Source organism: Notolepis coatsorum, assembly GCF_963971535.1.
Source record: "Notolepis coatsorum genome assembly, chromosome: 4".
Taxonomy (NCBI): domain Eukaryota; kingdom Metazoa; phylum Chordata; class Actinopteri; order Aulopiformes; family Paralepididae; genus Notolepis; species Notolepis coatsorum.
The window spans coordinates 16,634,431-16,647,284 of record NC_140168.1 but is presented as its reverse complement, the minus strand read 5'-3'; the positions used below and the strand labels follow the sequence as shown (position 1 = coordinate 16,647,284).

The following is a 12,854-nucleotide window of genomic DNA, read 5'->3' as shown; positions in this document are numbered from 1 at the left end:
AAAACGATAAAAACATATTTATACTTTAGACCGTATTTTAGTATGAATATGTGAATGAAAAAGTATAACGTTCCTACATCCTGAACGATAGATAATTGACGTTGAATGGGCCATAGTCATGTCAATTTAGCAATACAATTTAAAAAGTTATAGCCCTGCAAAGAAGGGGAACTTCTCCATAGACAAATAGAGCTGGCAGAGGATGGTATAAGGATGTACATAAGCGTGGCAGAGAAAGGGTTAATGTACTTTGTATTTATGTGGACATAAATAAAGCCTCTAAAATGTGTGTGCAGGGATTCGAACGTGGACGTTCAGTGCCATCGGTATCGGGGACATGTTCGAGCAGGCGGAGGAGAACGAGAGCCTGCAGAGCATCGCCTGCGCCCACGGCCGGGTGCTGGGCATGAGGCGCTTCGCCGACCTGGTGGCCGAGGAGTTCATCGACCGCATCGAGAACGTGCTCTGCCCAGGTACACACACACACACATGCACATGCACACACACACGCACACACACATGCACACACACGCACGCAGGCACACACACACACACGCATACACACAGGCACACACACACACACGTGCAGGCACACACGCATACACACAGGCACACACACACACACACGTGCAGGCACACACGCACACACACGCGCACGCACACGCAGGCCAGGCACACACACCAGGGTTCCCACAGATATTGCTAAATGAAATTCAAGGACTTTCCCAAGCACTATTTTTTCATTTTAAACGGGCATTTAAAAGGATACAATTCACTTTTAAATGCTATTTATCCAATATGTATGGCTTAAAACTAATTTCTGACAATTAGTTACACTTTAAATTTACTTTTAAATCACCATGGAACTGAACCAGGTGCAGACATACTGTAGGGTATTTCTATACTTGTGAGGACTAACAACCTTTGTTCTTTGTCTCTCTCTCTCTCTCTCCCTCCACGTTGTACATATGTCTATACTGAACACTGTGACCTCATTTTCTACTTCTAATTTACATACTATACTATGTTATTTGATACTATCTTGTCTAGCACAGTCTCTGGAGCGTAACAGTAAGAAGCATTTTGTATGAAAGTATTCTGTACTTCTGTATGACAACTATTAAAGAAACTTGAACTTGAAACTCTCTCTCTCTCTCTCTCTCTTCTCTCTCTCTCTCTCTCTCTCTCTCTCTCTCTCTCTCTCTCTCTCTCTCTCTCTCTCTCTCTCTCTCTCTCTCTCTCTCTCTCTGCCTTTCAGATCCTGTCATCGTGTGTCCCGACCTCCCTTGTAAATCAGGTAAGATACTTCTGAGATGTCTTCTAAGGTGTCTGACAGGGTCAAACCCCCCCCCCCCCCCCGGTCGACACCTGATCTGTAGTCAGAATAGATACAGTACATCGTGGGCTAGCTGAGCTAAGGTCAATTTGCCTGCCTTTTAAAACATGATAATACTCGTACCCCCACCCTCCTATTAACAAGGTCGATTCGCACCGCTGTAAAGTATCGTAGCAACTCAGTGCTCAAAGTACAACAATGGCGGGGGGGGGGGTGCGTCGGCCCTTTATATTTGGACCCCTGCTGGATGTGTTGATTGTGGGACCCCGCCCACTTGTTATTCCGCCCGCTTGTTACAGGAGGGGGCGTGTCCCCGGGGCAGCAGGCCCCTCCCCCCTGGGAGCCGCTGGCAGAGGAAGGCAGCCCCTTATTGGTCCCCACCTCTTTGGAGGGCGTGGCCAGCCTCCTGGGTGGTCTGAGTGAGCAGCAGTATGGCATTGGTGTGGCGACCATGGCCTACACAGCCCAGAGAGCCAAACACACCCAAGGAGGGGACAGGCGGCAGTGGACCCAGCTGTTCATCGACTCCTTCAAATTCGTCTATGGGGACATTATGGGGGATCCTGAGAAAGCCTTGGGACTCTGCTAATACACTAACCCACGCTACCTCGCCATTCAACTGTGCTGGCTAATAGCTAATAAGCTTACTGATGTACTTAGAATAGACATTGTTAAAAAAAAAAAAAAAAAATGGGCACTTTGTTCTCTCTGTTTACAAGTTAGCCCTGAGCTGATGCAATAGCATAGCACGATTATAAAAGCCAGCCTGAAGCATGATAAGCTGTTTAGAATAGACTACTAGTCGTTAGGAAGAGGGGGGGGACGGGCGGCTACGTGGCGTAGTGGGCAAGGCGCTCGCCACGAATGCAGAGACGCTGGGCTCGCCTGTTCGAGCCCAGCGCTCTACATTGCTTTCAGTTTAGCTGGTCGTTCTTACTAATACACATTGGCCGTATTAGGGGGTGGGAAACTGATGGGTGGGGATCGGGCGTTGTGGACAGCGACTCCTACAGGTCGGTTGGTGCGCCTGCGCAGTAGAATCAGGAAGTGTCGGGGGCAGCGTGAGCCTCCCACGCGTTACTCCTCGCCACTGAGAGATCGAGCTGCGCAGGTGAAAAGATGCGACTGCTGTTACCTCAAGTACCGGAGGGGACTTGTGCTATGTATGACTTAGTCCACATTGCAGCCGGCTTGTGGGAGGCAAGAAACAGCGTCCGTGACAGGGGAGGGTTGAATTGGATGATACGAAATTGGGATGGGAGAAAATATAGAAAATGGGAGAAAAAGTGGATAAAAAAAAAAGGAAGAGGGGGGGGACAAAGCTTTTTAGAATAGACTACTAGTCATTAGGAAGGGGTGGGGGCAACGCTTTTTAGAATAGACTACTAGTCATTAGGAAGGGGGGGGGGGGGCAAAGCTTTTTAGAATAGACTACTAGTCGTTAGGAAGGAGGGGCCAACGCTTGTACTTGGAATTCATGAAGCCTCATCTCCTGGTTAGTTATGTCTTGAATAACAACACACACAATGTGAACTCTCAGAAAAACTGTCTGTTTTTAACGAAGAAAATATGACACATATCATCCCCTCCAGCCGGGGGGAGGAAGGTTTTCCCATTTCTACTGGAAAAACCGATGTCATCCGCGATCCATCCGTGGACACAGGGTCCTGTGAAGAGCCATTCATAGAGCTCTGTACAGCGGCCTTAATGTCGAAGCCTTGTTTCCACGATGAACCGCTAACTCTCACACGCTGATTCACTCCGTATGACATTGTTTTGCCGTTTTTGCACATAACCATGGTTACAGTCGTCATTTTCGTTTCCTGTGTTCAGTGATGGTCTAATTTGGGTATGAGAAGGGCATTATAATGTGTGTGGTGAATGTTCTCTGGCTTTTAATGAAACCGTATGCTGTATATGAGTTGGGAGGTCTGTTTGCTTGTTTCAAAGGACCAGAAATGTGCTTTGAGGCCAGGATTTGAGCTTGTTCCGCATGTAGCTTGGCTTATAGAGTAGAAGTTGTTGATGTTTTGTGGTGAGAATGACCACAATATAGTGGGTTTCCAGACTGGAACGGTTACTGTATCGTCACGTGAGCTCTGTGTCTGCAACATGCTGATGTGAAATGTTTTGACTTTGAAGAATATCGACTGACGTATACTGTATATATATATATATATTAAAGAATGTATTTTTCCCCTTCATTGCTACGCCATCTCCAAAAGAAACAAATAAAAACCATAGCAAATTGCAAACAGCGCTGTCCTGTCGAAGCCACTGTTGATCCGAGGAAGTTTTGCTAACAATTAGGGATGTTCGATATTGGCTTTTTTACCGATATACCGATATTGTCCAACCCTTAATTTCCGATACCGATATATGCAAAAAAACAGAATAATTTCAGGTAATTAACATTACATATCTCTTGTTGTGGAATTAACACAACATTATGCATACTTTTGACAATAAATAAAATAAGAATTTGTTCTTACTTGCTTGCCTGGGTAAATAAAGATTAAATAAATGTAAAAAATTTAATAAAAAATATTTGAAAAACGATACAGATCATTTCCGATATTACATTTTAATGCCAATATGGGCCGATAATATCGGACATCCCTACTAAAAATTAAACTGTCTATTTTGTGGAAAAGATCTGTGAACATATTTCTGTCAGCCTCAGCTCTTAAGAACCAGCAGCTGCACACCATGTCTGATTTATAATGGAGCCGAGGTCATTAAGATGTTTCATAATAATATGAGTGTGTGTGCGTGCGTGTGCGTCTTCCAGAACCCGCGGTGGCCGCCTGTGTCCAGCGGGCGGTGGACGTGGTGTTCCTATTGGACGGCTCGGAGAGGATGGGCCTGGAGAACCACCGGCGGGCCAAGGAGTTCATCGAGAACGTGGCCCGTCACCTCACTCTGGCCCACGGCCAGGCGGACGAGAGGAACGCCCGCATCGCGCTGCTCCAGTACGGCAGCCAGGCGGAGCAGAAGGTGGAGTTCGCCCTCACGCACAATCTGACGGTGATCTCCGATTCGCTGGCGCTGATGGACTACTTGGACTCCTCCTCCTCCCTGGGCAGTGCCATCATCCACGCTGTCAACAACCTGGTGATGTCACAGGTAGGCCACGCCCCCACCCACAGTCACGTTGGCAAAATAACGTTGTCGTTTTCTACTCGAAAGATCAGGCTCGCGTTTACAATGACGTCGAGAGGAACACCACTACATGATACAAAAACAATATAAAAACAGAAAGGTCAATCAGTTCGACAATTCAAATCTATCAAAACAGTTACAGACTGAGGTGAAATGGTTGGCCTGTTATAGATTTAAACTGACCAATGGATACTAAAGTATTGTGTTTTAAGGTGCTTTGCAAAACATTCCCTGTGTCAGGGGCACAGAAGCTAAAAGCAGATTTCCCTAATTCAGTGCAAACTGAATGGGGACCTTAAGAGTATAGACCAATCACCAGAGGGAGTATGATAGGGTCAGAGTTCCAGGTCAGATGTAGGGTGGAAGATCATCAATAATGGCTTCATACAGTACCCCAGTTAGGACAGCGGAAACCCGTCCAATCTTTCGCCGTCGACTAAAGACGCACTCTTTCTCTTTTTTTTCCTCTTCTCTTTTTATTAGGGATCCCCATTAGCTGGTGCCATAGCAACCAGCTAGTCTTCCTGGGGTCCACCCACAAAAAAACATACAAAAACAATTATTATTGCAAAAACTAAATTATTAAAGGTCAGTACACACAATGCATAATGAAACTACTGTAACAATTAAGATAGCTAAAATTACATTACAGTGTAAAACAAAAACAAAAAATTACTTTAAAAACAATTTAAGATTCTTTTAAAAAGTGAATCTACTGTACATGCAGCAGAGGTTTTGAGGCAGGTTATTCCAAAGAGTTAATGCTCTAAAAATAAAATATCTCCTTAAAACGTTGGTTTTTGGACCTGGCAATTCAAGCTGCCCACTACTGGAAACTCTAGTGTAATGCTCGTGCACAGTATTACTAAAAACAATCTGATTATGTATAAAAACAGGAGTTTTACTGCTCATGACCAACTTGAACAGCACAAGTATATTAAAAGACAATCTATTTTCAACGTTAAGCCAAGAGAGGCGGGCATGCATACGGCTCACATTAGACCTTAGTGAGCAGCCCAGTACCAACCGTGCTGCCCTGTTCTGGACCACCTGGAGATGACCACATCGCAGAGCAATAGTCAAGATGACATAAAACTAAACTTTGCACTATCTGACATAAAAAAAAACGTTGCACTTCTTCAACCATTATCTGAAATGAATTTTTTTTATAATAATAAATAAATAATATCTAACCCTAACTAACCTTACTGTCATGCACTTGTCCTAATAAACTAACCTACACTGTAGCACTCAACACTTTGATGAACATGTTACTCAGCTGATAGAGTTGTGCCCTTCCTGATGACCTATCGCTTTGGATAAAAGCGTCAGCTAAATGACTAAATGTAAATGTAAATGTAAATACAGAAAGATAGATAGATACATAGACAGACAGACAGACAGACAGACAGACAGACAGACAGACAGACAGACAGACAGACAGACAGACAGACAGACAGACAGACAGACAGACAGACAGACAGACAGACAGACAGACAGACAGACAGACAGACAGAGACAAACTGTCTAAACTGTCTGAACCCCATCGCCTACACTAGGCTCTGTTATCCATACTGTATGAACTCTGAACTCTGTTGCCTATATACTCAGTGTATACCTGCCTACTGCCTTCACTGTCTACAACTGCCCTACACTGTTATCATAACTACCTACCTCAAACTATAGTCTACCCGTATAACTGTATGATAGCATGTACAATAACGCTGTATATACCATATACAGTATATATATATTTATATAGTCATTGACATTGTGTACTGTGTGTGTGTGTGTGTTTGTGTGTATTCGCTACAGGGAAGCCGCTTAGCGCGTCGTAACGCCGAGGTGTCCTTCGTCTTCATCACCGACGGCATCACCGCCAGCGAGAACCTGGAGGAAGGCGTCTCCGCCATGCGGCGGGTGGAGGGCGTCCCCACGGTCATCGCCATGGGCACCGACACGGACCAGGACGTGCTGCGCAAGGTGGCGCTAGGGGACACGTCGGCCATCTTCAGGGGAGACGACTACACCATGCTGACCAAGCCCTCGTTCTTAGAGCGCTTCGTCCGCTGGATATGCTAACGAGGGAACTGTCCGGAAAAAAAGGCCGAAAACACCATAGAATTAGAATCGGTAGAACGTGGAGACGGGGGCCAGCTCCCACAGTGCGACCCCTTCAGACGTAGCGGTGCCCGTTGGGAAAAGATACCGCTGTTGGCATAACTACTGCTGGATATGGATACCACTGGAGGAGGAGGAGGGGGAGGGGGGGGGGGGGGGCAGTCGTATCCTGTTGTTACAGATAAAGCTTCAATTAGCTTACTTCACTAGCATCAGCAGAAACCAAGCTACACACACACACACGCACACATGCGCGCATTCCATGGTGTTGATCGGAACAAGAATGTTCTATTCATCCTAATTCTATGGTCCGCACTCCCAGCCAACCAAAGACACTCACAAGTAGAAAAGGAGTGTACTGATATTGAATGTGTAGGAGTTAAATTGTAGTTCTTATTTTGTTTTGTATTGTTTTGTATTTTTATTTTTGCAGAGATGTGTGCACTCTCTTTTTCACTCGATCAGTATTGACATTAAAGGTGCTATTATAGAAAACAGAACAAAGTTGAGAGTTGATTTTAAAAGCGTTTTTTTTTTCAATGTAAAGTAATATAGATCATATTACTGTAGTTTGTTCCAGGGGACCAGACAATAATCATTTTTATATTTCTTATCTGGAAAGCCACCCCCCCCCCCCCCCCAACACACACACGCACACAAGGAAACAAATGTGTAAACATGAAGTTTAATAAACGCAGAATGTGCTGAACCCAAACATGTATGTTGTGCCCTGACATCCACCATCCTAAAAGCACAAACACACACACACACACACGTATGACCTAACATCCACCATCCAAAACACACACGCACACACACACACACACACACACACACACACGCACACACACACACACACACACACACACACACACACACAAACAAAGGAAACAAATGTGTAAACATGAAGTTTAATAAAAGCAGAATGTGCTGAACCCAAACATGTATGTTGTGTGTGCGTGTGTTTCACATGTAGCTGATCTTTCTGAATTCGTCATTAAACCTCTGCATCCTTCACCACCTCCATCACCTGTGGCTCTTGACCTATTGACTCCTTAAAAACAACCAGATGGCTGAACACAGAACAAGAGGAGTTACACTGTATTTTTGAATTGTCGATAAAAAAAAAGACACCAAACCATGTTTTTATTTTTTTTTGTATTTTGGGGTATTTTCGCTCCTCATTACCCAAGTTATTGGAGGAACGCTGAATATGAATATGAATATAGAATATCAGGCCTATAAATTACCTTATGGCCAAGTCATACGTCTATGGATCGGCACAGATTTCCTTTTTCCAAGTTCAATCTGGATTTAGTATCACCAGGCGCCCAATAGAGGGCAGCAAAGACTGAATGAAATCTACTATAAATACAGTTACTTTTGTATAATGGTGATGATGACTGCGTCAAAAATCACCAGATTGATATGCGTTTTTTCCCTAGTCATTCACAGAAAAGTAAAGAAACAATATACGCTGTATTTTATGGCAATAACGTTGAGGTTTGTTCGACCCGTGAGATATAAACACAATATTCCAGTCAATGCTTGTAAGAAAAAGAAAATTGTTGTCGGTTGGTGTGAGCTGGGTAGTGCAGTTTTTTTTTTTATCCACTTTTTCTCCCATTTTCTATATTTTCTCCCATCCCAATTTCGTATCATCCAATTCAACCCTCCCCTGTCACGGACGTTGTTTCTTGCCTCCCACAAGCCGGCTGCAATGTGGACTAAGTCATACATAGCACAAGTCCCCTCCGGTACTTGAGGTAACAGCAGTCGCATCTTTTTACCTGCTGCGCAGCTCGATCTCTCAGTGGCGAGGAGTAACGTGTGGGAGGCTCACGCTGCCCCCGACACTTCCTGATTCTACTGCGCAGGCGCACCAACCGACCTGTGGGAGTCGCTGTCCACAACGCCCGATCCCCACCCATCAGTTTCCCACCCCCTAATACGGCCAATGTGTATTAGTACGGACGACCAGCTAAACTGAAAGCAAATGTGGAGCGCTGGGCTCGAACTGACGAGCCCAGCGTCTCCAGCATTTCGTGGCGAGCGCCTTGCCCACTACGCCACGTAGCCGCCCTCTCTACTAATGTCTTTCTTGGTAAAGGTTCACACTGCCGCTGTCCGATTCCCACGTGTCAAAATCTGCACCAAATCCGACACTGCATGTCCTTGTTGTCTCCAGAAATACCCCTGCTGCCAAGTGTGAACAGATGAACTGTTGTTGAGATGTGTGAAGGACACACAGATCTGTTCCATATGTAACGGATGGTACCGCAAAGCGCAGTCACAAAGGACTTCAGATGTTGTGAAGTGACTGGGGTGAGTAGCGGTGCTGTGGGTTAAACTCACTCTCATCCTCAAAAGACACATAGACACGTTACAAAGCAGTGAGTTCACTTCTTGGTATAGTGGTCTGCGCTGCTGCGTGCGAGACCCGGGTTTGAAACTCCCTCGGGGCATAGAAGTTTGAGGTGACGATATCACAACCGTTACATATATATACATTGCATTGTGCAGTATGGTCTCTTATTGTGCAAATAAACCTTCCTCAAAGCGTTCTCACATTTCTTTGTGCGTGCTATTTTTCTGAAAATGTTTTTAACACATTATACAAATTGTCCATTTGAAAAAGTGGTGGAGACATGTCCTCAGTGTCCCCAGCATGGAGGACACCTATGACTAAGCATTTAGGCCATTTGTCCTGCTTAACGATTTTCAAGCCCTAGGAGTTATTCCTGGAAGATGCATCATAACAATATTCAGATATTGGTCTTGATTGAATTAATGCAAAATTATACATTTGCAGGACAACAGTGTCAGAAAAGTAATTTTACGACTATTTCATGGCATTATTTTGGGTAAACACCTCCACATGCATGTGTAGAAGGGTGGATTATCCCTACTTTATGAGAGTGGATATGAACTGTCACCAGGTAGTGGGAACACAGCAGATCTGGGTCCGGCTGAGCCCCCGACTGTAGTGTAAGAGTATTAGAATTGGGATTTAGCAGCGGGGCAGATGGGGCCTAGGGTTTACTAACCTAGGGGTTCTACGCTGGTCCTTCTTGCCCTCCAGGGCGACCGTAGTATTTCCTCCAACACCCACACTCCCCTTAATACGTCTCACACCCTCTCACACCCGGTGGCAGTGATGGTAGATAATACAATTTCTCCCCAAAGCAGTACCTTTCCTTGTTGACTGGTGCAGACCTGTACAGAGCACCTGCCCCAATTGCACATAGACCGTAGGGAAGAAGGGGTTAAATGATAATGCACATTAATGGGAAGAAGAGGTTCAAACAATAATGCGCAGTAATTCACTCACACACAGTGGTCCCATTTATACGCCTCTCCTTTTAGTGTTAATTGGGTATTTACATGAACAAGCCCCCGTCAGGGTTAATACGCTTTCCATGTACATCAATATACCAATTGTGCCATATGCACCACACAATAACACAACACAACAAATACACTCGCGTGGGCCCACACTGAAACCAAATACCTGTCTAAGCCGGCATTAACTAAAACAACAAACGTTGGAGCGCCCCTAGTCACTGGTGCACGTGCCAGCTCAAAGTATTTATTCTCTTCGCCCTTAGAGGGCATGCTCTCGAAAAGGAGAATGTTTGCCGATAATGTTCCAGAGCGCTGGGAGCGCTAACAGTACCTGGTGTGAGTGTACCAACCGAGTGCTGTTCCGTCCCCACAACGAATGTTTGGGGCGTGGGTTGGCCGTCAAACGGGCCCACGTGATACACAGGAGAGCTGGCTGGGCTGGTGGTAAACAGGTGCAGGCTGCAGGCGAATAGAGCCCCGTGCCGTCGGGCGGCGGCGTCTGCTTCGAGGACTGGAAACGGCGTGGCGACGCATGGAGCTAACCAGGTTACTAGTCCTATACTTGAAGCTAAGCTGTGGTCAGTGCGACCCCCTAGCCTCTCGCCTATACATTCCTAAACGCAGCGCGTGGAATATCCACAGTACAGTCCGGCAGTAGAACGTCTTCTTCTTGGTTCAAACGTACCCTAAGCACTATACTGGGAAGCTAAACTGTCGCATACGACGTTACTATCCCACACCGTGGCAGGAGTCGTATTTCACGTGTCTTTAGTATCAGGAGCCCTTCGTCCACACGTCCTCTTGCTTCAGTGGAAAACGACGAAGAGAAAGTCCTGTGTATCCAGCTCCTCCTTCCTACCAACCTCTTCCTCACCTGTTGCCACCAGCCCAACGTCGCACCAGCTCCCCCTGGCGACAGTCCAGTTACACAACGTTATCGTGAACACAGTAGAATACAAGGAGTTAGAGTTAGACACATTGAATTACGGTTAGACATATTCAGGTGTCTACACATGCACGCACACATGCGCACACACACACACACACACACACACACACACACACACACACACACACACACACACACACACACACACACACACACACACACACACACATTACATATCTCACAGATGAGGAAGCAATCTCTGTCCCATAACAATGTACAGTTTCTTCCCCCTCAAATGTATATACTCTCTTTTTAGACTCTTCTTGTACTCATAAACAGTACTGTATATTTGTAGATCTGGTATGTCTAGATGGAATAGTTTTAACAATTGTGTGTATTGAGCTAGCTGTATTGTACCCATTCTGCCATCTGTTAATACAAATCAATCAATCAACAACTGCCCCAATCTTACCTCCCTCTCTCTCTCTCTCTCTCTCTCTCTCTCTCTCTCTCTCTCTCTCTCTCACCACAGTGAGCTGTGGTGTTCCACAAGGAAGCATACTAGGACCGCTACTATTCCTAATTTATGCAAATGACATGTCGTCAGCTTGTGACTGCAACTTGTTCCTGTTTGCGGACGACTCAGCCCTGCTGGTCTCTGACAAGAACAAGTTACAGGTTGAAAAAGCCCTCAGCTCGGAACTAGGCAAAATCTGCATATGGCTCGCCGACAACAAACTATCATTACACATGGGCAAAACAGAGTCCATTCTCTTCGGTTCAAATAACAAACTCAGCAAGACCGACGGCTTCTCGGTTACAGTGGGTGACAATATTATCACAAGGAAAGATGAAATTACCTACCTGGGTTCCATCCTAGAGGCTAATCTTTCCTGTGACAAAATGGCATCCAATGTAATAAAAAAAGTCAACCAACGAACGCGATTCTTGTACCGGATCTCCTCTCTGGTAAACAAGAATACCCTGAAGACTCTAGCAGGAGCACTCATTCAAGGGTACTACGACTATGCTTGCACCTCATGGTACCAAAGCACCTCAAAGGCACTAAAAAACAAATTACAAACATCTCAAAACAAGCTAGTCAGACTACTACTGGACCTGACTCCTAGAACCCACCTCACCCCTGCCCACTTTGACAACCTAGGATGGCTTAGAGTAGACGACAGAGTACAGCAACTTGCAATGGGCCTGGTCTACAAGATACACTACGCGACCAAGGTACCCATGTACATGTCAAAATACTTCCCAAAGGTCAGTGAATACCACGATCACAACACCAGAGGGAGCTCCACAAATCATGTAAAACCCAGATTCGGCTCAAACAAGGGACTAAACACGTTTCGCAATTATGCCACATCAATGTGGAACGCCCTGCCTAAAGCTGTAAAGGAATGTGTATCACTACCCACCTTCAAAAACACTCTCAAAAAACACCTACGTGAGACTGCAATTCGAAACTGGCCCCTACAAATGTCCTAACCTAGTTGTACAGTAAATGACCAAGTAAGGCTTTGTCAATATTCCAATGTACAGTGTAAAATGTGTGTGTGTCCCCTACCCAACCCAATGTACAGCCCTCACCCAACCCCACCCCACCAACCTCCTCCAATGTACAGTTTCTACGCCAAATGTATATACACTCCTTTTCTGGACACTTTTGTATCACAAACAGTACTGTATTTGCAAATCTGATATGTCATAAATGTATAGATGTAGCAGTACTGTCTATCTGTATGTCATGTATGTCATATATGTTACGATGAATTGAAAATGGGGGACCCTGGTGTAAACAAGTCGAAAGTCTTTCTCTGGTCTGCATCCCCTTAACAATTGTATGTATTGAGATGTACTGTACTGTACCCATTCTGCAATCTGTTAATAAACTTTTCAATCAATCAATCTCTCTCTCTCTGTATATCTGATGCCCTCTGGTGGACAGACAGAGTAATCCAAACCAGTAAACGTAATTTCAACTGTCAA

General features: G+C 45.2%; 1 protein-coding gene across 1 annotated transcript; it reads left to right on the top strand.

Moving 5' to 3' along the window:
* The first annotated feature begins 295 nt into the window (after positions 1-295).
* On the top strand, positions 296-9,189 carry LOC311227396 (collagen alpha-2(VI) chain-like). Its single transcript, XM_084313021.1, has 4 exons — positions 296-473; positions 1,259-1,297; positions 4,128-4,462; positions 6,314-9,189. The coding sequence occupies exons 1-4, from the start codon at positions 338-340 to the stop codon at positions 6,578-6,580; spliced, it is 777 nt and encodes a 258-aa protein (XP_084169147.1). The 5' UTR covers positions 296-337; the 3' UTR covers positions 6,581-9,189.
* The last annotated feature ends 3,665 nt before the right edge of the window (positions 9,190-12,854 follow it).